A 27,675-nucleotide genomic window follows, 5' to 3' on the forward strand; every position below is an offset into this window, starting at 1 on the left:
GATTTATCTAAAAATATTTATAATCATGCATTCACAAGTGAAATATACCAAAACACAGCTTAGCTTGTTGTTAATCCACCTATCATGTCAGATTTTGAAAATATGCTTTAAAGAGAAAGAATCCAAGCTTTTGTGAGTGTATCAATCAATGCTAGAACAGCTAGCCCAAATTAGCATGGTCACGAAAGTCAGAAAAGCAATCAAATTAATCGCTTACCTTTGATAATCTTCGGATGTTTGCACTCACGAGACTCCCAGTTACACAACAAATGTTCTTTTTGTTCGATAAATATTACTTTTATAACAAAAAAACGCTATTTGGGTTGCGCGTTATGTTCAGAAAACCAAAGTCTCGTTCCGTTCGACGAAAATTCCAAAAAGTATCCGTAATGGTCGTAGAAACATGTCAAATATTTTTTATAATCAATCCTCAGGTTGTTTTTAACCTCTAACGAGCCTCTACCCCGGGTCCGGGAGCCCCCACCCCCCCACACACTGATTAGCATACCTAGCATAGCTTCACAAGTAGATAGTAGCATCTAAATATCATTAAATCACAAGTCCAAGACACCAGATGAAAGATACAGATCTTGTGAATAAAGCACCATTTCAGATTTTTAAAATGTTTTACAGGGAAGACAAAATATGTAAATCTATTAGCTAAACACGTAGCAAAATACACCACTATTCTAACTCCATCAGTTTCTTCTCCTTCAGTGCTATCACCAATTCGGCTCAACTAAGATATTGATATCCACTAACCAGAAAAAAACTCTTCAGATGACAGTCTGATAACATATTCATGGTATAGGATAGTTTTTGTTAGAAAAAAGTGCATATTTCAGGTAGAAATCCAGTTTACAATTGCACCCACCATCACAAATCGACTAGAATTATAGATAGAGCAACGTGTATGACCAATTTACTCATCATAAAACATTTCATAAAAATAGACAAAGCATAGCAATGGAAAGACCCAGTTCTTGTGATTTCAGACCATATTTCAGATTTTCTAAGCGTTTTTCAGCGAAAACACAAAAATCGATAAGTTAGCATACCACATGTGCAAACGTTACCAGAGCATCGATTCCAGCCAAAGAGCGCTATAACGTAATCACCGCCAAAATATATAAATTTTTTCACTACCTTCTCAGAATTCTTCCGATGACACTCCTGTAACATCATTTTACAATATACATATACAGTTGTTCGAAAAGGTGCATATTTAGCCATACAAAACCGTGGTTACACAATAAAAATACTAGGAAATCAAGCCTCAATATGTCTGACGTCATCTATCAGAGTGATCTAGTTTAATTGAAAGCTAATCATATACTTGACTAAAAAATACAGGGTTGACAGCAATCGAAAGACAAATTAGTTCTTAATGCAACCGCTGATTTACATTTTTAAAATTATCCTTACTTTTCAATACAGGGTTGGCCAAGTGAAGCTATACCAAACAAAATGGCGAAATATGCGTTTAAAATATTTCGACAGAAACACGATTTATCATATTAAATATTGCTTACTTTGAGCTGTTCTTCCATCAGATTCTTGGGCAATGTATCCTTTCTATGTTATAAACGTCTTTTGGTCGATAGATGTCCTCTGTCCTCGAAATGTCCACCACCAACGACCGACACCCTAAAACGTGTCCAAACTTTCAGAGTGCACAACAAAGAAATTCCTCAAAATCGCACTAAACGGATATAAATTGCTATAAAACGGTTCAAATTAACTACATTATGATGTTTTTAACAACTATAACGACTGAAAACATGACCGGAGAAATATTGCTGGTTAGAAAACGATTTGGAACGAGGCAGGTCCGATGTCCTTCACGCTTCAGGCGCACGATGAGAAAGGGGGGTCTCTGTACATTTTGGTCTTTTATAATGGCTGTGAATGTCCCATCGATTTCATTGAAAACGTGATGACGTACAGACACCCAGAGGAAGACGAGGCAGTGTCGGTTTCTTCATAGCATTCACTGTCGCCTTAAAAACAGACCCCAGATCAGAGGTAAAAATTTCTGAAATCTGAACCCTGTCATGAAAAGTGCTGTAGAAATTGTTCTGTACCACTCAGAGACAAAATTCCAACTTCTATAGAAACTAGAAGGTGTTTTCTATCCAATAATAACAATAATATGCATATTGTACGATCAAGAATGTAATATTTTGCGCCCTGCAATTCAGCGGTTGTTTAGGAAAATGATCCCGTAAAAGGGATCCGTAGCGCAGAGAAGTTAAAGGATAGAGCGGTCGCTTTCAAGGAGCGTGACACTAATCTGGACATATAAGAAATCCAGCTACGACCTCCGACAAGTATTCAAAACAGGCAAAGCATCAATACAGGACTTAGATCGAATCTTACTATGCTGGCTCTGACGCGCGACTGATGTGTCAGGGCTTGCAAACTATCGTAGATTACACCGGGAAACCCAGCCGCGAGCTGCCCAGCGACATGAGCCTACCAGACAAGGTAAATGTCTTCTACGCTCGCTTCGAGGCAAGCAACATTGAGCCATGCATAAGAGCACCAGCTGTTCTGGACGACTGTGTGATCTCGCTCTCCGTAGCCGATGTGAGGATGACCTTTAAACAGGTTAACTTTCGCAAGGCCGCGGGGCCAGACGAAATACCAGGATGCATACTCGGAGCATGTGCTGACCAGCTGGCAAGGATCTTCACTGCAGCGTCTCAAGATGGACAAACAGTACTATTGCCATTTGTATTTGTATTTTTTAAGTGAAGAGAGTCAGTGACCCTGCACTGACTGACCTCTGGTGGGATGCTATCATCGGAGTCAGAGCTGTCATCTGATCCCTCTCCGTCGATACTCATCTGGAGGAGCTGGTCGATGGTGGCGTCCACCGCCCCGTTGTTGGAACGCAGGACGCACTCGATGACCTCGTAATCCATGGTGGGGAACATGATRTTGAAGTCCTCCATGGCCTGGTTGAACTCCAGGCGCCGGACTTGTCGGTTAGGCCGGCTGTTGTTGAGATCTCCTGGGGTGGAACCACCACTGCCTCCCCCTCCTCCTCCACCTCCCCTGGAGCCTCCATTACTGCTGCTGCGCCTGAACAGGCTGGTCATCTTGCTGCCCTGACTGGTGCTATCACCTAGGGGTTAGGAGGGCACCTAGACACTCACCTCGCACCCTTAATCCTCCACCTTTCTTGCCTTTCTTTCTTTCTTTCTTTCTTTCTTTCTTTCTTTCTTTCTTTCTCTCCCTTTATCACTCTGCTCCCGTCTGATTGTGTTTCTCCTGACTCACAGTCTCATCATACCACCACATGGATGGCAGTCCTCTGAATGGAGCGGAAGAATCGAATGCTCTTTCTTTTTCTCCTCCTCAGCTTGTTATTCAGCTGCATCCAACACGGCTGGCTGTAGAGAAGGGGTTCTTTGGTTTGTGTCCACTCCTCAGTCCCGTCACCAGTTTCAGGTCCGGGGAGCGCCAAATTGGGGAACCTGCATCTCTGGTCTAAAACAGTCAGCACCTGAGAGGGAGATAAGGAGGGTGGGGGGGGGGTATGAACGAGTTAGCAAAGCTACCAGGTTTCTGTAATACGCACAGTTAATTGCTCCTTTAATTAACAGGCACCTAGGCTCTACACAGAAGCAATCACCTAGGCTCTACTGAGAAGAAATCACCTAGGCTCCAATCCCAATAAAGCACCTAGGCTCAATACAACTACTGGCTAAAAGGCTACAGCCCCAGAGCCATTGAAATAGAATAGGGAAAACTGACATGGTTCCACAAGATTTGACATGGCCTTGTCCAAGAGGGTATCTCATGGGGAAAGATGGACTGTGTCCCCACTCTGCCTTTCTGCTCAACCTTGCCAGGCATTACCATGGCAACCCAGACAACGTCTGTAGACTAAACAGTTGGCATTTGAATGAAAAAGGTGAAACTTTACATGGCCAGCACTGTAGGAGAATATCATATTTTGAATCACGTTATACGCCCATAATCCAACTCACCAACAAGGCTAGGATATACAGTTGCAGTCTCACTTTCCAGTTTCTAAAACAAAGCCTGTTTCTTTCTCCCAGAGACAAATAAGAGCCATAGAGGAACAAACGTTCTGCCAACCAGGCCTGAAGGAGGAACCCAAACATTGGCCTACACACATCCAGTCCAGAGAAAGTAGGATGGATGGCCAAGCTGCTGCTAACAGACGCCATGAATTTGTGTGCCAAGCAGTGGGGGGGACGAGCAACACACACACTAATCTATACAACAAGCACAAACTGGTGCCCAGATTAACCCCCAGCTTACTTTGGACGACATCAGGCCATGGCAGATTAGTCTAATGGACGTCTATGAGACCAACTAGACCACTGACTGACTGACTGAGATGCTACTGGAACGGCTGGGTAAGGGCATGGAGGGAGTGACAGCTGCAGCAGAAAATCAACCAGAACCAGCCAGCCACCACAAACCAGGACAAGCGCTCGAGAGCAGTAAAAAAAAACATGCAGCAAGAGCAAAGCAAGGTGCCATTGGTGAATGAGGATTACCCACATGAAGATCTGTGATGCATTTAGCATGGGCTTGCTTAGCTGTCCCTTTTTTTCTCTCTGACACAATTGAAGGACCTTGCGAGAATTAAGCCTGGTGACAGAGGGGTCAATGTGTCTGGATGACCTTGGACTACTCAACTGATGGACTGGTTTTTCATAACCAGCAAACAATACATGGATATAAGTGAATGGATTTTTTACTGGGGATTCACTTGACATTGACACAAACAGATATTCCTTTCATGGCATTCAAACCACTGTGAAATTCTTTCCATTTAACCACTAAAAGCAAATGCGGACAGTTTTTCAAAAAGGCACCACAGAAATGTGTCAGATGAATATCAAGGAAAACTCCAAACAGTCCGTTTCAAAATGTTTTGAGCTTAGACCCATTCTAAACCAATGGCTCGAACATTAAGTGTCATGCAACATACTAGTCTGTGACCTATTGACCTTCCGACTGGCCATCTACCAGCTCTCTGGATGTTGAGCATTGGCTGACATGCACTCCAAGGTCTGTCATGCACTCCATGGTCTGTCATGCTTGACGGAGCTTACAAAAATGCCCCATTCCACAACTGTTAGCCTGGTTTAAGCCTACATTCAGTTGCAGACCTGTCAGATTCTCAGAGGCTAGGCAGGGATTTCAAATTCATTTCCCCCTGGGGGCTACCTTTGGCCGAGGTCTGTAGGGCCGCACTGAAAACAAGTTATATTTCCTTGCCATCAACATCAGCAAAAAATGTGCAAACAAATTGTCCTCTATCCTTTTTGCTCCCTAACTGTAGAGCTTTCATTTAGGTGATTATTAGCAAGCTGGACACATTTMTTTAAAACCCCTTGGCTAAGGGTAATGTCAAATTCTGAACCTTTGAGTTGTTATGGGAGCTCACACCTAGGCTACACGTTAACATGGGTTCTCAATAACCAAACATCTGGTTGTTGCCTGGAGTCAAACTTGATACATACACTACATGGCCAAAAGTATGTGGGCACCCCTTCAAATTAGTGTATTCAGCTATTTCAGCCACACCGTTGCTGACAGGTGTATAAAATTAGGCACACAGCCATGCACTCTCCATAGACAACCATTGGCAGTAGAATGGCCCGTACTGAAGAGCTCAGTGACTTTCAACGTGGAACTGTCATAGGATGCCACCTATCCAACAAGTCAGGTCAGAACATTTCTGCACTGTTAGAGCAGCCCTGGTCAACTTTAAGTGCTGTTAATGTGAAGTGGAAACMTCTAGGAGCAACAATGGCTCAGCCATGAAGTGGTGGGCCACACAAGCTCACAGAACGGGACCACCGAGTGCTGAATCATGTAGCTCGTAAAAATTGTCTGTCCTCGGTTGCAACACTCACTGCCGAGTTCCAAACTGCCTCTGGAAGCAAAGTCAGCACAAGAACTGTTTGTCTAGAGCTTCATGAAATGGCTTTCCACAGCCAAGCAGCCGCACGCACACAAGCCTAAGATCACTATGCACAATGTCAAGCATTGGCTGGAGTGCTGTAAAGCTCACCYCCATTGGACTCTGGGGCAGTGGAAACGCAGTAAGTGGAGTGATGAATCACGCTTCACCATCTGGCATTCCGATGGCAGAATGTGGGTTTGGCGGATGCCAGGAGAACGCTACCTGCCCCAATGCATAGTGCCAACTGTAAAGTTTGGTGGAGGAGGAATAATGGTCTGGGGCTGTTCTTCATGGTTCGGGCTAGGCCCCTTAGTTCCAGTGAAGGGAAATCTTAACTCTACAGCTTACAATGACATTCTAGACGATTCTGTGCTTCCAACTTTGTGGCAACAGTTTGGGGAAGGCCCTTTCCTGTTTCAGTATGACAATACCCCAGTGCACAAAGCGAGATCCATACAGAAATGGTTTGTCGAGATCGGTGTGGAAGAACTTGACTGGGCTGCACAGAGCCCTAACCTCAACCCCATCGAACACCTTTGGGATGAATTGGAATGCCAACCACGAGCCAGGACTAATCGCCCAACATCAGTTCCCGACCTCACTAACACGCTTGTGGCTGAATGGAAGCAAGTCCCCGCAGCAATGATCCAACATCTAGTGGAAAGCCTTCCCAGTAGAGTGGTGGCTGTTATAGAAGCAAAGGGGGGACCAACTCCATATTAATGCTCATGATTTTGGAATGAGATGTTCAACGAGCAGCCATGTAGTGTATTTACATTGCTAGTTATAAAAGTTTATGCTATGCAGAGTAAACACTAGAATAGGAAACAAGATCCTTTACCTTCGGGTTACCTCTCCACAGCTGAAACAGAGAGCAGAGTTGCAGTGACGGTTTAGTTCACAGAATCCCTGACAAGTGCCAGAATCCCTGACTAGGACTATAGAATCCCTGACTAGGACTATAGCTAGGAGTCATCTCTGGGTCCAAGTACCTGGATTTTCCTCATCCTGGTTTCCATTACAAGAAAGAGGCCAGGGGGGAAGAATTTAAAAAATGTAAGGGTCCTCTGAGAGGAACTGGAGTGTCCTTTCGATGCTCTGGTTAATAGCTATCACTACTCTCCCCCTCGCCCTCCCTCCCTCTTCTCTGTCCCTGTAGTGCTGGGAAGAGAAATCCCTGGCTACGATGGGGGAACAATGCATCCAGTGCCAGCCCAACCCACATGGTAGTGCCAGGCCCCGTCCAGCAGCACAGACAGAGTCCGTCACTTCGCCCTCCTCTCTTTTACATGGAGACCGGCTCTGATGTAAACAGGGTCATCACGCCTTGGCACTGATGATAGTGTGTGCGTGTGAGACTGAGACAGCGGGTCTTCTCACGGTTGTGGAAACTTTGCTGTAAAGTGGATTATCCCAAGGAAGGTACCTAATCTCAAAAGGCATTGTTCAAGAGGACTATTGAAACCAGTGCTGCACATGACTATGTTTCACCTGGTGTCCTGTGCATCCTCTCTGCAGTAGACAGTCAGAGGGAAGGCAGGTCATTTCCATGTAAAAGGACTGTTACATTCCCCAGCAAGAAAACCAAAAAATGTTGCTCATACAGAAAGAGGAAATAACAAAGAGTCACTGACAACAACCCAACAAAGGGGGTTCTGAAAGACACTCATGGGAGTGTCCACTGAAAGTTGACTAGCAACAACAACAACTGGAAACTAAAAAGACACCCACCATGACTGCCCAGTACATTTGATCAAGAAGAGGTAAACAAAAGAAACACCCACACCAAACTTGAAGACAGGAAACAAACCAAAAAGGTGGAGCAAAACAAAAATCTGTGAAATCAGACAAAGGAAATCAGATAGGGAGAGTCAACTAAAGGTGTTGACCCTCTACTTATCTCAAGACAACTGGAGCACTAAGCCAGCCACTCTTAAATAGCACCTGGGCCACCACAGGTGAAACACCTTCCCACCAAGGAGATGGCAACCAGCACAGATGTAACACATACTGACCAACGAGGTGACACAAATCGGTGTGTCCTATGTGCTAACAAGCTATACTTGCTAAAGTCCAAGCTCAAAACATAAATGGTAAATCCAAAGCCTGTAACAGGACCCATGAGCACCAACGTCAAGTTTATAGGAGCCAGGGGTTGGAACCGGTTCAGGGAACAGAACCAAAAAAACAGAAAATGATTAGATAAACCGAATCAGAACCGGAAACGAAAGTGATCTATACTGTTCCGGAAGATAACCTTTATTTGAAGAGCATGGGAACCGGTTAATAACGGTATTTTATGTTCCAGGCATTTTTTTCTTGTCCCACAAAAATGGCAACAAAGTGCATATGCAAAGCCCTCATCTGTCACTCAGAAACGTATTGCTGCGTCTGCATGCCAGCTGAAAATCTTTGGCAGTGTGTGCGCGCGTGGTTGTGTATGCTTCCTAGGTAGCCTAGTGGTTAGAGTGCTGGGCCAGTAACTGAAAAGTTGCATGATCGAAACCTCGAGCTGACAAGGTAAAAATCGTTCTGCCCCTGAGCAAGGCAGTTTACCCACTGTTCCCCGGGCGCCGAAGACATGGATGTCGATTATGGCAGCCTCCCGCACCTCTCTGATTCAGAGGGGTTGGGTTAAATGCGGAAGACACATTTCAGATGAACGCATTCAGTTGTACAACTGACTAGGTATCCCCCTTACCTGCCCCTCCCCCTCTGAAACATAGGTTACTGTAGCCTACTGACAACGTTACAAGTGTGATTCAGAAATTAAAGAGAGAGATATTTAATTAGAGAAGAATGTATTAACTTTTTTAATGCTAGTTAAGGACACTACAGAATTTATTAACTACAAAAAGACGTCTTTTTAACTAGTGCTGCTCTGCACACACAAGCTTGTTAGCTAGCTAGCTAGGAAATTAGAAAGTGTTTCACTTTGACCTACATTATCCATCAACTCTTTAAGCCTGTAGATGTCAATGGGAGATGTCAGTCATAATGCCAGTTAAGCAGAACTTATTAAAGTGGGTTTCTGCCCATAGTTGTTTCTACCATGTTACCCTCTGTAGCTTGTGTGGTCTGGTCTGTTGAGGTCACATTCGAACGTACAGTGTACGTGCTGCTGAAAGGGCGAGTTACCTTCACGCCGGCAGATTGGGACACTGGGCTCCCCAGGCAAGGACGTCACTGGCCAGCCAGGAAACAGGATGTCAGACAATATGATAAAGCGCTTTATGATAGAACACTTTGTCATGTCTTCACATTATCATGCCAGAAACATCATAATTCTTCCTTATGACTACTAAACGCTTGGATACAATCAGTGATGACTACAAAGGCTCAATCCCCCAACTTTCCAGTAAAGAATGCTGATAATATTATAAATGATGCATCTGATCCATCTCCYGGCTATAAAAATACATGTAGAATAACTGTCAGCATTATGGGACCAAAATCACCCCCTACTTGTAAACATTTCCCTATCGAAAATACATATTATAGCTTCCTTCTTTTGGGCTCAAAATCCCTATTTTTGTACCAGCATCCCAAGATGATGGAAATCTGCATATTTTTTTCAGAAAGTTGATTATGTATATCAAGGCCTAAGCGTGCGCATCTCAGCAAAGAACCCAGGCCCAGCCACAGACTCCTCTCTCCTTCACACACAGACCTCTTCACATCAACAAAACCATATTCATCTGCACCTAAGAACCTGCTATATTTAGCATGGAATCCATTGTTCTTCATCCTCCTGGGCCTGTATGTGTGGTGGTGGCTGTCTCCCAACACACAGTGAACAAAAAGGAAACAGCAGCGCAACCCTGGTCACCGGAGCTGGGCTTACCTTCCATCCATCATATTCATTGTGCTAGAGCAGGTACGAAGAACAAATACAAAAGAGTACTAGGAAGTCACCATCTGATAGTTACTTTAGATGAGTGTAATCTATGTGGAGCAACATACTCTGAATGACTAAATGTAGCCAGTCATTCACTTTGATGCTGGAGCCCTTTAAACTGGCCTACATTAACACAGTTAAGCAGAAAATGGAGGAGGGGATGATCATMAATTAATCTGGGTTTCAATATGTAGGAACATGATGACAACAGAAAAATACATTAAAAAAATAAAAAAATAAATCTCCTCTCTAAATAGCCTACCTATGTAGTGGAGAACAGATCTCATTACTCAAGGGTTACAGTCTTCTCAGATGGTAGGCTCCATCTCCKAACACGGTTACGAGTCCCAGGCTTGTCTGTCCCCATGACAACCAGACCCCTGCATTCCATCTGGGGCCATCCTACTGTAGGTGGGACATTCTAATCTCCTGTGTTGACCACTGCTGCTAGACTATCACATTATTTAGGGAGAGAAAGCTCCATTTATACATCTCTAATTTACGGGAGAAAATATAATTTCAGCTATGATAAATCCACACTCAAGTGGCTGTAAAACACAAGAATGAAAATCTTCTCTGTAGTTTCTTACTAAATCTCCCACAGAAATGGTAAGACTGTCCGTGTCAATACTCTATAGGCCTACATCTTCACAGACACATGACTGAAAGTCCATTGAGTCTTGGCTAGTCTAACTATAGTCTCTTCCCTCCATCTATGCTCTGCCATTCATTCTCCCAACAAGACCAGCTAGTTCACAGTCCTGCCCTGCGCCTTTCACATGTGTTCAACAGCCATTTGAAGAGAGTGAGGCCCACTTTTCTTCAGAGGGGCAGAAAGACTAAGGCAGAAATGGAAATCCCCCTCCCCCACTCTCAAGGCACAACAATAATGACAATAAACTCACCCTTATTAGCTCTCAGGATGCAACGGCTGTTATGCCAGCCATCTGCATGAGAGAGCCAGATAGATCCAAGACACCCACTTAGACTACAGCTAGTACCAGACCCAGCTAGTGCCAGACCCAGCTCCAAGAAGACATGCCTAAAATTGATTCAGAGCCCAAATAACACAAAGATAGATTGGTTCTACTACTGTTCAAAAGTACAAAAATATCCTGAAATGTAGCCGTACACATCAAACAACCGTCACTTTACACAAGATATGCGCCCCACTACTGCATGTGTATCCAAAATGCAGCCYTAGCTACAATTCATTTGAGCCTACCAAACACGCCACAGATCAGCGCGACAGGATTCTTCCAGGCTTCATAGCTTAAACTACAATAATAACTATATAGGCTACATTTCTGTCCAATTTGTGACACTACACAATGAGCATAACCAAGCCGCCACTCCTCCAGGTGCGCAATATTTTCATAAAAGCAAATTATTGTGCACAATGACATCACTTTTACAGTAGCCCATCATACAATGACTGTGTAATGCAAATTAATGATAGAGGGAAAGTTTGCCTCCTTGTTTTAGTAGGCTACACACAGTATTGGTCATACATACAAAATGGAGGTCTGTCGGAAATGCAGCCATATACACATGTAATGTTGAAGAGAAGCCCCACGAAGACTGGTAGCCCAAGATATGCACATTAAAAACGTCTTATTGCTGCAATCCCGTTAACAGGATCGATATGACAACAGCCAGTGAAAGTGCAGGGCGCCAAATTCAAACAACAGAAATCTCATAATTAAAATTCCTCAAGCATACAAGTATTTCACACCCTTTTAAAGATACACTTCTTGTTAATCCCACCACAGTGTACGATTTCGAAAAGGCTTTACAGCGAAAGCACAACTAACGATTATGTTAGGTCACCGCAAAATCACAGAAAAACACAGCCATTTTCCAGCCAAAGACAGGAGTCACAAAAAGCAGAAATAGAGATAAAATGAATCACTAACCTTTGATGATCTTCATCAGATGACACTCATAAGACTTCATGGTACACAATACATATATGTTTTGTTCGATAAAGTTTATATTTATATCCAAAAACCTCAGTTTACATTGGTTCAGAAATGTTCAGAAATGCATAAACTTTGATGAAAGATACATGTTTTACATAGAATTAAAGATACACTTGTTCTTAATGCAACCGCTGTGTCAGATTTCAAAAAGCTTTACGGCAAAAGCACAATATTCAATAATCTAAGAACAGCGTTCAGCCACAAAAGCAAGCCATACAGTTACCCGCCAAATTGTGCAGTCAACAAAACTCATAAATAGCATTATAAATCTTCACTTACCTTTGCTGATCTTCATTGGAATGCACTCCCAGGACTCCCACAAGAAACGTTTGTTTTGTTCGGTAATGTCCATCATTTATGTCCAAATAGCTATTTTTGTTAGCGTGTTTGGTAAACAAATCCAAAGTCAGGAAGTGCGTTCACTAAAAGCAGACGAAATGTCAAAACGTTCCGTAACAGTCAGTAGAAACATGTCAAACGATGTATTGAATCAATCTTTAGGATGTTTTTAACATAAATCTTCAATAACGTTCCAACCGGACAATTCCATAAACTTCAGATGTGCGATGGAACAGAGCTCCCTCTCATGTGAACGCGCATGGTCAGAGCATGGTCAGCTCATGGCAGACCTGACTCATTCCTGTCTCCTTCGGCCCCACTTCACAGTAGAGGCAACAGACAAGGTTCTACAGACTGTTGACATCTAGTGGAAGCTGTAGGAAGTGCAAACTGATCCATATCCCACTGTGTATTCGATAGGCGATGAGTTGAAAATCGACCAACTTCAGATTTCCCACTTCCTGTTTGGATTTCTTCTCAGGTTTTTGCCTGCTATATGAGTTCMGTTATACTCACAGACATCATTCAAACAGTTTTAGAAACTTCAGAGTGTTTTCTATCCAATACTAGTAATAATATGCATATATTAGCAACTGGGACTGAGGAGCAGGCAGTTTACTCTGGGCACCTTTCATTCAAGCTACTCYATACTGCCCCTGCAGCCATAAGAAGTTAAAACAGCACACACCGTAATCATTGATTCAGAACCATGGACAGAACGAGTCAGCACAATGAAAAGATAACGTTAGATGCTCTGTCAATTTTAGAGCACAATTAATGGTCATTGTCCCTATACCCGTCAAATAACGCAAAGCTCTATATCTATCAAAAGCAATTAGATCCGCAAAAGCAAGAAATGACATTAAGAATCACAGATAAATCTAAAGGATGCATTGAAGTAAAAAGCAAAATGCCTAAACTATACATTACATTTAAAAATCAGCCAAACAACCAGTGAGGGAAAACCAATAAATGTATAATGCTGGCATGGTGGCCAGAGCCATAAAGGTTGTAGCTTACTATTTAGACGAGTTGCAGCCTCCTCCATGCGGTGTTGAACCTCATGAGAAGTTTGATTCCATTCAACTTCCTGACGAAATGTACTTGTTAGGTCGCTCTCAAATGCCAGCTGGACAATTTGGGCTTTTCGTTGATGTAACATGCTGCATCTGTGTTCACTGCTATACGTTCTTCCAAGTGAAGGAACTTTCGAACAAATCCAAATATTTTCGCACAAATCCATGTTTCAGTGCCAACAGCACAGTCGGCATTGCTGACAAAGACCTGCCGTATCTTTGAAGAACACTGAGCGAAGTCCATTTGTTGTTGCTAGCTGTGGTTCGATTTCACTTTGCAAGAACCAATAAACTCTGCTTCCCCTGGTAAGTTTTGGTTAGATCCAACATGTCGTCAGGTACTAGTGGCTGGGGTAACGGAGGTGCAGGTGCTTGTTGTGATGTTACCCTCGTACTGTTGGTGCTAAGCCCTGGCTCGTCTAGATCTTGTTGGTCAACAGGCAGCGTGGGCTGCTAGGATCCTCAACCTCGGTGGTTGGGCCAGCAGGCTGCTATGTGAGCTCGGCATCGCACTCGACATGGTGGTCCTCTGTTGCTCTTGGCAGTGCCCAGACATTTTTGGATATCCATGCTGATTAACCAGCTATAATTATTCAGCTAGCCGCTACCAACACTTAACGAAGCTAGTAGCTAGCCTATTATTAGCTGTAGCTGTCTGGAAAAGTGAATAACTTTTTCCCTCTGAGAAAAAAAACCCTCCATTTTTAACTACTAAATATGACATTATTTCATCCCCCCTCCTCAGATCATGAGCGCACACCCAGCATAGCCTCTGTCCCGGTCTGCGCTACTGTCAGGCCTGACAATGTTTTCTACATTGGCAAAACTGTAATTCATATATCATTTGTTATGTTCATGAGGGAACAAAACTGTGTGTGTGTGGGGGGCACAAATTCTATCTGGGGGGCATTGCCATCCCTTAGAGCCGGCTCTGGCTAGGGTTGTGACGGTCATGGAATTTTGGATGACGGTTAATGGTCAGCCAAATGACCGCGGTCACCATAAAAAACACATTTTCTCCTCTCCCCCGCTCCTGACTGTTCTGCTGCTGCAGGGAGGGGGGTGTTGCCTAAGCAACCAAAGATGTGTTTGTTACAACACCTTGCTTGTTTCAGCAAGGAGCAACAAAGTTTCATCACCTTGTAGAGTCCATGTAACAGCAGAAACAAACTCATCCACACGAATGCCTGGCAGTTCCGTCTTCAGTCAGCTGTTCGTCCCACAAAAAATGTAATGGTTATAATGGGTAGTTTTATTGTCATGACAGTCTTCACCCAGAACCACCGGTTAGGCTACACAGTTATACATTAATAGCTACAGCCATGTCAGAGGGCAAAAGCTGCACACAGGCACACATACATTGCTATTTTGAGAATTTAAAAACATACACACGGCATGCACACATTAGTTTCTCTTTACTGTGTCTAAGGTAAAGCAAGTATTCTCAGATTGTGCACATGATGTGAATTAAAAAAGGGATCATATTCTGCCAGCGGGCCAAGCACGACAGCCAGATGCTGCAGCTCTTAAAAACAACATTTTGAGAAGCAGGCTTTGAATCCAGTGCTTGGGGCAGTAGCGTCATCACCGACTCACTCACTAAAGCTGCTTATAATGGAATCTCCCGGGTGGCGCAGTGGTCTAGGGCACTGCATCGCAGTGCTAGCTGCGCCACCAGAGTCTCTGGGTTCGCGCCCAGGCTGGGCTGGGTTCGCGCCCAGGCTGGGCTGGGTTCGCGCCCAGGCTCTGTCGCAGCCGGCCGCAACCGGGAGATCCGTGGGGCGACGCACAATTGGCATAGCGTCGTCCGGGTTAGGGAGGGTTTGGACGGTAGGGAGGGTTTGGCCGGTAGGGATATCCTTGTCTCAGTATGTAAAAAAAAAKCAAATGTAATAAAATGTATGCACTCTACTGTAAGTCGCTCTGGATAAGAGCGTCTGCTCTTGGCCGGTAGGGATATCCTTGTCTCAGTATGTAAAAATGTAATAATGTTTTTAAATGCACTCTACTGTAAGTCGCTCTGGATAAGAGCGTCTGCTAAATGACTAAAATGTAAATGTAAAATGTATAAAGAAGCAGAAGATCAATGGTATACAATAATGTACGAATAAGAGTGAAGTCTGATTCAAATAATTCATTGATCGTTCAAAACATCTGTAGATATTAAAGAAGCATGAGTACCACAGGGAATATATCCAAGTACCAAGTAAAACAATATGGTGGCCCTCACTCTCAAATCCGTCCAAGTCTACGTTTAGTTTGTGTATTAACTTAGCCTCACACAATGAACTCACAGTGGCGCCAAGCCCAGTGGCCCCCAGACTTCCAATAGGGGTGATTCCATGGGACAGGGAGTGGACTCTGTGCCCCTCTGCAAACAAGACCTCTTCCCATCTCATCTTGTTTTCACAGCTGACAAAGGAGCCCAAAAGCAACCAGAAAGGGTCTATTTCAACAGAGCCTGACCCAGACATTATCCCTATCTACATTAGCACAACAGAGCATCGTGTAGCATTACAATAGGAGCATCCGGCCATGGCCTGACTGTACTGAAGACTAATCCATAAACATAACATTTATTCAGTCATGTGGCTTTGAAGTACAAGTTTCAGGCCTTTCAGTGTAATCATATTTTCACTGTGATCTGTTATGCACACCATCCCTGCATTCATCTATTTACCTGGCTATTAGGTTTGTAGCATTATTATTTTTCAATAACTCTTATATGGCATAGTCTAAATCAAATCTCATCCATCCCTTAAAAGGGTAAAAGCTACAAGTCATTGCATGTGATGCAATCAATAAAAAAACTATATAAGGCCTGTTATCTATTGTGAAACGTTTTTTGGAAACAATTGGCCACCATTGATTTGGTGAGGCTTTGGTGCCACAAAGAGAGGGCTTCAATCACTGTGAGGAAATGGGAAACAGGAAGTTGTCAGATGAGATAACCCTTCCACAACAGAAGCAGAAGACAGATACGCCTTTAGCGAGGAGGGGGCGAGATGCTGTCGAGAGAAAGGTCATTGCTTAACACTCTGAGACAATCACCTGGGGTCTTGATATGGGGTCTTGATATGGGATCAAATCAAATGTTATTGGTCGCGTACACATATTTTGCAGATGTTATCGCAGGTGCAGTGAATTGCTTATGTTTTTAGCTCTAGCTCTAATAGTACAGTAATACCTAACAATACACACAAATACCCAAAATAAAAATAAAGAAATATCAGAACGAGCAATGTCAGAGTGCGGAATATAAATATGTATGTATATAATGGTGTGTATAGACAGTATTGACAGTATGCCACAGACGTTCAGTCAATACATTATTGAGTGAGACATTCACAAGAGACTTCTAGACACGTTGTCCCGTTTGCCAAAATTTCACCCATGCATAACTCTAAATTCCGTAGAAGTATCAAACAGGTAGAGTTCATTTAACAGGATTCTAAAGTTTTTTTTTGACGCTTTGTCATTATTCAGAGGACCTAAAAAGAGGTTTCCGGAATAAAAAAGGAAATGTTCCATTCAACAACGCTGCATAATTTGCACGTTGCTCCTGCAGCCCTGGCCAACCACAACATCTTGGCGACAGGATGACAGAAGTGATAGGGAAGAGGAGCCAAGACCAAGTGATAGCGAGGTGGTGTGTAATAAATCACAGTCTGACATGTCTGGCTCCAACTGCCTCCTCCACATCAGAAGCACAAAGGCTTTCAGCAGTCACAGTAAGCAGTGGGACCTGAGAAATATGGAGTTTTAATGGACAAGGAGGAACCAGAACGGCAAATGTCTTTGATGACACATTTATTTTGAATGAAGTGCAGCTCCTGTGGAGTTGAACCCCTATTAGGCCCCAGTTCTCTTTCCCAACTCTTGACTTTGGCATACACTGCTGATCCATAATTTACATACCACATACACACGTTCCATTAACATGTCAAGTGATAGGCCAGAGTGTAGGCCTAGGCCACTTAGAGGGTACAATAACAACATTCTAATATTTCTTAACTTCTTCATTTTTATGTGTATTGTTAGGTACAGTTGAAGTCGGAAGTTTACATACACTTTAGCCAAATACATTTAAACTCAGTTTTTCACTACTCCTGACATTTAATCAGAGTAAAACTTCCATGTCTTAGGTCAGTTAGGATCACCACTTTATTTTAAGAATGTGAAATGTCAGAATAATAGTAGAGAGAATGATTTATTTCAGCTTTTACTTCTTTCACCACATTCCCAGTGGGTCAGAAGTTTACATACACTCAATTAGTATTTGGTAACATTGCCTGTAAATTGTTTAACTTGGGTCAAATGTTTTGAGTAGCCTTCCACAAGCGTCCCACAATAAGTTGGGTGAATTTTGGCCCATTCCTCCTGACAGAGCTGGTATAACTGAGTCAGGTTTGTAGGCCTCCTTGCTCGCACATGCTCTTTCAGTTCTGCCCACAAATGTTCTATAGGATTGAGGTCAGGGCTTTGTGATGGCCACTCCAATACCTTGACTTTGTTGTCCTTAAGCCATTTTGCCACAACTTTGGAAGTATCCTTGGGGTCATTGTCCATTTGGGAGACCCATTTGCGACCAAGCTTTAACTTCCTGACTTAAGTCTTGAGATGTTGCATCAATATATCCACATCATTTTCCTACCTCATGATGCCATCTATTTTGTGAAGTGCACCAGTCCCTCCTGCAGCAAAGCACCCCCACAACATGATGCTGCCACCCCCGTGCTTCACGGTTGGGATGGTGTTCTTCGGCTTGCAAGCCTCCCCCTTTTTCCTCCAAACATAACGATGGTCATTATGGCCAAACAGTTCTATTTTTGTTTCATCAGACCAGAGAACATTTCTCCAAAAAGTACGATCTTTGTCCCCATGTGTAGCTGCAAACTGTAGTCTTGCTTTTTTATGGCAGTTTTGGAGCAGTGGCTTCTTCCTTGCTGAGCGGCCTTTCAGGTTATGTCGATATAGGACTCGTTTTACTGTGGATATAGATATTTTTGTACCCGTTTCCTCCAGCATCTTCACAAGGTCCTTTGCTGTTGTTCTAGGATTGATTTGCACATTTCGCACCAAAGTACGTTCATCTCTAGGAGACAGAACGCGACTCCTTCCTGAGTGGTATGACGGGTCCATGGTCCCATGGTGTTTAGACTTGCATACTATTGTTTGTACAGATGAACGTGGTACCTTCAGGCATTTGGAAATTGCTCCCAAGGATGAACCAGACTTGTGGAGGTCTACAATTTGTTTCTGAGGTCTTGGCTGATTTCTTTTGATTTTCGCATGATGTCAAGCAAAGAGGCACTGAGTTTGATGGTAGGCCTTGAAATACATCCACAGGTACACCTCCAATTGACTCAAATTATGTCAATTAGCCCATCCAAAGCTTCTAAAGTCATGACATCATTTTCTGGAATTTTCCAAGCTGTTTAAAGGCACAGTCAACTTAGTGTATGTAAAGTTCTGACCCACTGGAAATGTGATACAGTGAATTATAAGTGAAATAATCTGTCTGTAAACAATTGTTGGAAAACTTACTTGTGTCATGAACACCGTATATGTCCTAACCGACTTGCCAAAACTATGGTTTGTTAACAAGAAATTTGTGGAGTGGTTGAAAAACTAGTTATGATGACTCCAACCTAAGTGAATGTTAACTTCCGACTTCAACTCTACATATAGTAATGGCGCCGGAGGGGATGCCTGCCATTTTACGGGCTCCTAACCAACTGTGCTATTTTGTTAATTTTTATGCATTGTTTGTAACTCATTTTGTACATAATGTTGCTGCTACTGTCTCTTGTAACCGAAAAGAGCTGATGGACATCAGAACAGCGATTACTCACCTCGAACTGGACAATGTCTTTTTCTTTAATGAGTACTGCTTTTATATTTGTATTTATTATGGATCCCCATGTAGCGGGGTGCATAATTGGCGGCAGAGAAGTCAGGCGCAGGAGAGCAGAACTGGGTAATAACCAGAGATTTATTAAGCAAAACCAACGGCATCCAGAACAACAAGATAAATGGGCACAAAAATAACCCGTCGTGCGCTCACGGGGAACGTGCACAAGCACTACAATAAACAATCCCACACAAAGACATGGGGGGAACAGAGCGTTAAATACACAACAAGAAAATGAGGGAATTGTAACCAGGTGTGTGGAAAAACAAGACAAAACAAATGGAAAATGAAAAGTGGATCGACGATGGCTAAAAGACCGGCGATGCCGACCAGCGCCCGAACAAGTAGAGGACCCGACTTCGGCGGAAATTATGACAGTACCCCCCCTTGACGAACAGAGGGTTAAATACACAACAAGAAAATGAGGGAATTGAAAAAGCAGCAGCTACTCTTTCTGGGGTCCAGCAAAATTAAGGCAGTTTATACCATTTTAAAAGATTACAATACATTCACAGATTTCACAACACACTGTGTGCCCTCAGGCCCCTACTCCACCACTACCACATATCTAAATTATTAAATCCATGTGTATGTATTGTGCATGTTAGTGTGTGTGTGTGTGTGCCAATGTTTGTGTTGCTTCACAGTCCCAGCTGTTCCATAAGGTGTTTTTTTATCTGTTTTTAAAATCTAATTTTACTGCTTGCGTCAGTTACTTTGATGTGGAATAGAGTTCCATGTAGTCATGGCTCTATGTAGTACTGTGTGCCTCCCATAGTCTGTTCTGGACTCGGGGACTGTGAAGAGACCTCTTGTGGCATGTCTTGTGGAGTATGCATGGGTGTCTGAGCTATGTGCCAGTAGTTTAAACAGACAGCTCAGTGCATTCAACATGTCAATACCTCTCATAAATAAAAGGAGTGATGAAGTCAATCTCTCCTCCACTTTCAGCCAGGAGAGATTGACATGCATATTATTAATATTAGCTCTCTGTGTACATCCAAGGGCTAGCCGTGCTGCCCTGTTCTGAGCCAATTGCAATTTTCCTATGTCCTTTTTTGTTGCACCTGACCACACAACTGAACAGTAGTCAAGGTGTGACAAAACTAGGGCCTGCAGGACCTGCCTTGTTGATAGTGTTGTTAAGAAGGCAGAGCATCGTTTTATTATAGACAGACTTCTCCCCATCTTAGCTACTACTGCGTCAATATTTTTTGACCATGACAGTTTACAATCTAGTGTTACTCCAAGCAGTTTAGTCATGTCAGCTTGCTCAATTTCCACATTATTTATWACAATATTAAGGTGAGGTTTAGGGTTTAGTTACAAATACAATGCTTTTAATTTTAGAAATATTTAGGGCTAACTTATTCCTTGCCACCCACTCAAACTAACTGCAGCTCTTTATTGAGTGTTGCATTAATTTCAGTCGCTGTAGTAGCTGACGTGTAWAGTGTTGAGTCATCCGCATACATAGAAACTCTGGCTTTACTCAAAGTCAGTGGCATGTCGTTAGTAAAAATGTAAAAAAGCAAGGGGCCTAAACAGCTACCCTGGGGAATTCCTGATTCTAACTGGATTATATTTGAGAGGCTTCCATTAAAGAACACCCTCTGTGTTCTGTTAGACAAGTAACTCTTTATCCACATTATAGCTGGGGGTGTAAAGCCATAACACATACATTATTCCAGCAGCAGACTTATGATCAATAATGTCAAAAGCTGCACTGAAGTCTAACAAGACAGCCCCCACAACCATTTTAACATCAATTTCTCTCAGCCAATCATCAGTCATTTGTGTGAGTAAGTGCTGTGCTTGTTGAGTGTCCTTCCCTATAATCATGCTGAAATTCTGTTGTCAATTTGTTTACCGTAAAATAGATTTGAATCTGGTCAAACACATTTTCCCCCCGAAGTTTACTAAGGGTTGGCAACAGGCTGATTGGTCGGCTATTTGAGCAAGTAAAGGGGTCTTTACTATTCTTGGGTAGCGGAATGACTTAACTTCCCTCCAGGCCTGAGGGCACACGCTCTCTAGTAGGCTTAAATTGAAGATGTGGCAAATAGGAGTGGCAATATCATCTGCTATTACCCTCAGAATTTTCCATGACTTTACGGATTTCAAAAGTACAATTCTTGTCTTTCATAATTTGGTCCGATATGTGTAGTGTCAGCGTTTGTTGCTGGCATGTCATCCCTAAGTTTGCTTATCTTGCCAATCAAGAAGTCAGTAAAGTAGTTTGCTATATCAGTGGGCTTTGTGATGAATGAGCCATCTGATTCAATAAATGAAGGAGCCAAGTTGGCCTTTTTTCCCCAAAATTTCATTTAAGGTGCCCCAAAGKTTTTTACTATCATTCTTTATATAAATTATCTTTGTTTCATAGTGTAGTTTCTTTTTATTTTCATTTAGTCACATGATTTCTTAATTTGCAGTACGTCTGCCAATCAGTTGGGCTTCCAGACTTAATTGCCATACCTTTTGCCAAATCCCTCTCAACCATACAATTTTTCAATTCCTCATCAATCCAAGGGGATTAAACAATTTTACAGTCATTTTCTTAATGGGTGCGTGCTTATTAGTAACTGGAATAAGTAGTTTCATAAATGCGGCGTCTGGTTGCTCCTCATTAAACACTACAGACCAGCAAATATTATTTACATAATCAACATATGAATCACTACAAAACTTATTGTATGACCTCTTATACACTATATTAGGCCCAGCCTTTGGAACTTTGGTTTTTCTAGATATGGCTTTTATATTGTGATCACTACATCCTATGGATTTGGATACTGCTCTAATGCAAATATCTGCAGTAAAAAATGTGATCAATACATGTTGATGATATAATTCCTGTGCTGTTTGGAACTACCCTGGTAGGTTGACTGACAACCTGATCCAGGTTGCAGGCACTGGTTACAGTTTGAAGTTTCTCCTGAGTGGGCAGCTTGATGATAGCCAGTCAGACAATATATAAATCACCCAGAAAATCTACTTCTCTGTTGATATCACATACATTATCAAGCATTTCACACATATTATCCAGATACTGACTGTTAACACTTGGTGGTCTATAGCAGCTTCCCACAAGAATGGGCTTTAGGTGAGGCAGATGAACCTGTAGCCATATTACTTCAACAGTATTTAACATTAGATCGTCTCTAAGCTTTACAGGAATGTGGTTCTGAATATAGGCCGCAACACCGCCTCCGTTGGCATTTCTGTCTTTTCAGTAGATGTTATAACCATGTATTGCTACACTGTATCAAAGGTATTATCTAAGTGAGTTTCAGAGATAGTCAGAATATGAATGTCATCTGTTACAAGCAAGTTATTGACTTCATGGACAGTGTTTCTTAGGCTACATATGTTAATATGGGCTTGTTTTTAATGCTTTACTGGGAAGCTTATCAGAGGTAGACTTACTTGTGGTATTTACATTGGAACTGATAGTGCAGGGTGAGCTGCATAAAGTGGTCTTCCTACTATTGCACACCGCCTCAGTGCTAACAGTGTAATTCTTGTTTATAGGCATGATTACTGCTTACAATAGCTGTAGGATAAACAGATGTATTCAGTGCAATTAGGGGTACATAAATTAAATGACTTACATTATGTTTGCCAATGCCCCTAAAATCATGTGCATTTGATGCAGCATTATGACGACTCATTGTCACAATGGTAGGGATTAACTGAGCTGGTCTTGGATCATGTACCAGTCATTGTTTCAACGCAGCCTTGAAATGCGTGGACAGAGTCCTTCTGGAAACAGAAGATACTCTACAAGAATGACAGAGTCCATCCAAATCATCCTGGTGTCAAAGTTATCAATAAAAGTGACTCCAGCAGAGCTACAGTAGTATTTTAGCCAGATAGTATTTTTGCCAGCAGTCTGCTGAATCTTTCACACCCGCGGCCCAACGATGGTACTGGCCCTGAAATTATTGGCCATTTTTTGGAGTCTTTTAATGCTAAAATCAGTTCTTTAAAATCTATTTTCAAATGTTCAGAGCTAGCCTTCCTGATGTCGTTTGACCCCACATGGACTACGACAGTGTCAGCTCTCGGCATCTGTGGTAGAACAGTCGGAAACAGCCTTGTTATGTCCTGTGCTCCTGGGTAGAACAGGGTTTTTGCATTGGGAACCGAGATGTTTCACGCCTATGATGACAGCTGGTGATGTTTTATGGGCCGGTCTCTCAGGCAGCCTCACGGTCTGGTGAGGCTGGGAGCTCCGAGGATCTGAACCCGAGGTAGAAGCTACCAGTGAGGGAGACAGAGCCGAGGACGAAGACGCAGGTACCTCCGGATCCGATCTTGATTGGAAAGCCACCACGGACGAAGGCGCCGGAACTTCTGGATCCAGGGCGGCAAAGCTGTTTCTGGTCTGTGTCAGTTCCAGGCTCAACATCGCCATGGAGACGCCCGTTGCCAGAGGACGCCTTCTTCGACTTCCACGGCGAGTGGCGTACCTCCAAGGCTGGTTGGGTTGAGACCAGCTCCGTTCTCCAGGGAAGGGGGAGACACCTTCGGGGATGGAACCCTGCCTAGCACCGGCCAGTCGGCTGTGGAGAGCCCTGCCTAGCACGGCAGCGAAACTTCCACCAGCCCAGAGCAGCGTCCGGCTACTTGGGTGGAAGAAAAATAAAAAGTAGGTGGGCGTGGGTTCCCCAGTAGCTTATGTAGGTTTGCTACTTGCTTGCTAAGAGTAGCTACTTCGCTCCTGTAGTCCTCCGCAAGCAAGCAATTGCTACATTGAAAGCCAATGTAGCAATTGTCCCGGAACATTGRCCCGGAACAAAGCAAAGTAAACGCAGCTCCTGCAACGTTGGAAACATTCAATAGGGGCCTCCATTTGAGACCGCCGAGCCAGCTAGGCTAGCTGGGCTTTTGCGTAGCTKCCCCTATACAGAATCTGGCAGGGGAATCTGTCCCGGGACAGATAGGCTAAATTGCTGTGAGTGCTGCTAACAGAGCCGCAAGATTCAAAATAAAATAAAATAATATAAAAACACTGTCAGCTTTTAAACTGAGGTCTTTAGTTCAGTTTTCAGCGTTTGACAGGTTTGCTTGGTGGTGCCCCTTCCTTAGCGTTGTTGCAGACTCAAGACAAAGCCCAAATCCCTGTCATCAGCGTGAAGAAAAGACGGAGTAAAAGAGGGAGGAGGGTGGGGTGCCTTGTAAGAATTCGCAGACAAGTAGGTAAACCACCACTTCCCTCCAACGTGCAATCATTGGAAAACAAACTGGACGATCTACGATTAAGACGATCCTACCAAAGGGACATTAAAAACTGTAATATCTTATGTTTCATCGAGACGTGGCTGAACGACGACACCGATAAAATAGAGCTGGCTGACTTCTCCGTGCATTTTCAGGATAGAGCAGCTTCATCTGGTAAGACGAGGGGTGGGGTGTGTGTCTATTTGTCAATAACTGCTCGTGTGCGATGTCTAATATTAAAGAAGTCTCGAGGTATTGTTCACCTGAGGTAGAATACCTCATGATAAGCTATAGACCACACTATCTGCCAAGAGAGTTCTCATCTATATTATTCGTAGCCGTCTATTTACCACCACAAACCGATGCTGGCACAAAGACTGCACTCAAATAGCTGTGTAAGGACATAAGCAAACAAGAAAATTCTCATCCAGAAGCGGCACTCATAGTGGTCGGGGACTTTAATGCAGGCAAACTTAAATCCATTTTACCTCATTTCTACCAGCATGTCACATGTGCAACCAGTGGGAAAAACAACTCTAGACCACCTTTACTCCACACACAGAGACATACAAAGCTTTCCCTCTCCCTCCATTTGGCAAATCGGACCATAATTCTATCCTCCTGATTCCTGCTTACAAGCAAAAACTAAAGCAGGAAGTACCAGTGATCAGATGTGGTCAGATGACGCGGTTGCTACGCTACAGGACTGTTTTGCTAGCACATACTGGAATATGTTCCGGGATTCATCCAATGGCATTGAAGTAGGAGGAGGAGTATACCACCTCAGTCATCGGCTTCATCAGTAAGTGCATCGACAACGTTGTCCCCACAGTGACCGTACGTACATATCCCAACCAGAAGCCATGGATTACAGGCAACATCCYCACTTAGCTAAAGGCTAGAGCTGCTGCTTTCAAGGAGTGGGACACTAATCCGGACACTTATAAGAAATCCTGCTAAGCCCTCAGACGAACCATCAAACAAGCAAAGCATCAATACAGGACTAAGATTGAATCCTAAAACACCGGCTCTAGCGCTCGTCGGATGTGTCAGGGCTTGAAAYATATTACGGACTACAAAAGGAAACACAGCCGCGAGCTGTCCAGTGACGCGAGCCTACCAGACGAATCTAAATGCCTTTTATGCTCGCTTCGAGGCACATCTGTGTCAGTAAAAACGTTAATCGATTTTTTTTTTTAAAACAACTTCACTGACATTTTCAACCTATCCCTAACCGAGTCTGTATTACCTACATGTTTCAAACTGACCACCATAGTCCCTGTGCCCAAGAAAGCGAAGGTAACCTGCCTAAATGATTACCGCCCTGTGGCACTCAGGTTGGTAGCCATGAACTGCTTTGAAAGGCTGGTCATGGCTCAAATCAACACCATCATGCCGGAAACCCTAGACCTACTACAATTCGCATACCACCCCAACAAATCCACAGACGACGCAATCTCAATCGCACTCCACTCTGCCCTTTCCCACCTGAAGAAAAGGAACACCTATGTGAGAATGCTGTTCATTCACTACAGCTCAACATTCAGGATCATAGTGCCCACAAAAATCATCACTAAGCTAAGGATCCTGGGACTAAACGCCCCCCTCTGCAACTGGATCCTGGACTTCCTGACAGGCCACCCCCAGGTGATAAGGGATGGAAACAACACATCTGCCACGCTGATCCTCAACACTGGGGCCCCTCAGTCCCACTCCTGTACTCCCTATTCACCCACAACTGTGTGGCCAAACACGACTCCAACACTATCATTAAGTTTGCTGACGACACAACAGTGGTAGGCCTGATCAACGAAAACGATGAGACAGCCTATAAGGAGGAGGTCAGAGACCTGGCAGTGTGGTGCCAGGACAACAACCTCTCCCTCCATGTGAGCAAGACAAAGGAGCTGATTGTGGACTACAGGAAAAGGAGGGCCGAACAGGCCCCCATTAACATTGACGGGGCTGAAGTGGAGCGGGTCGAGAGTTTCAAGTTCCGTGGTGTCCACATCACCAACAAACTATCATGATCCAAACACACCAAGACAGTTGTGAAGAGGGCACGACAACACCTTTTCCAGGAGACTGAAAAGATTTGACATGGGTCCCCAGATCCTCAAAAAGTTCTACAGCTGCACCATCGAGAGTATCCTGACCAGTAGCATCACTGCCTGGTATGGCAACTGCTCTGCATTTGACCGTAAGGCACTACAGAGAGTAGTGCGTACGACCCTGTACATCACTGGGGCCAAGCTCTCTGACATCCAGGACCCATATAGACCAAAAGGCTCCTTAACAGCTTCTACCCCCAAGCTATAAGACTGCTGAACAATTAATCAAACGGCCACCCGGACTATTTAAATTAACACCACTCCCCCATTGTTTTTACACTGCTGCTACTCGCTGTTTATTATCTACGCATAGTCACTTTATAAATTACCTAGATTAACCTGTATCTCCGCACATTGACTCGGTACCGGTACCATCTGTATATTTTCTTGTTATTGTTATGTAATTATCTTGTGTTACTTTGATTCTTTTTATATATATTTTTTAACTTTTATTTATTTAGTAAATATTATTTTACTCTATTTCTTAAACTGCATTGTTGGTTAAGGGCTTGTAAGTTAGCATTTCACGGTAAAGTCTACACCTGTGGTATTCGGCGCATGTGACAAATKAAATTTGATTTGACACTGAGTGTACAAAACATTAGTAACACCTGTTCTTTCCATGACAGACTGACCCTGTGAATCCAGGTAAATCCATTATTGAAGTCACTTGCTAAATCCACTTCAATCAGTGTAGATCAGTGGTTCCTAAACTTTTTATAGTCCGTACCCCTTCAAACATTCAACCTCCAGCTGCGTACCCCCTCTAGCACCAGGGTCAGCGCACTCTCAAATGTTTTTGCCATCATTGTAAGCCTGCCACACACACTATATGATACATTTATTAAACATAAGAATGAGTGTGAGTTTGTCACAACCCAGCTCGCGGGAAGTGACAAAGAGCTCTTATAGGACAAGGGCACAAATAATAATATAATACAATAATTTAGCTCTTTACTTAGCCATCTTACATATAAAACCTTATTAGTTCATAAAAAAWTATGAGAAGGCTGTGCTTGAAAGGATGCACATAACTCTGCAATGTTGGGTTGTATTGGAGAGAGTCTCAGTTTTAAATAGTTTTCCACACAGTCTGTGCCTGTATTTAGTTTTCATGCTAGTGAGGGCCGAGAATCCACTCTCACATAGGTACGTGGTTGCAAAGGGCATCAG

At 43.3% G+C, this 27,675-nt stretch overlaps 1 protein-coding gene across 1 annotated transcript in view; it reads right to left on the reverse strand.

Moving 5' to 3' along the window:
• LOC111949849 (CUE domain-containing protein 1) overlaps nt 1-27,675 on the reverse strand; it is a 58,915-nt gene that overhangs the window by 21,190 nt on the left and 10,050 nt on the right. Inside the window, 1 exon segment of the mRNA XM_070434209.1 lies at nt 2,787-3,511. Within this exon segment, the coding sequence (XP_070290310.1) occupies nt 2,787-3,104 (318 nt within the window). The 5' untranslated portion in view covers nt 3,105-3,511.

The sequence above is a fragment of the Salvelinus sp. IW2-2015 genome, linkage group LG22 (assembly GCF_002910315.2).
Source record: "Salvelinus sp. IW2-2015 linkage group LG22, ASM291031v2, whole genome shotgun sequence".
Classification (NCBI taxonomy): Eukaryota; Metazoa; Chordata; class Actinopteri; order Salmoniformes; family Salmonidae; genus Salvelinus; species Salvelinus sp. IW2-2015.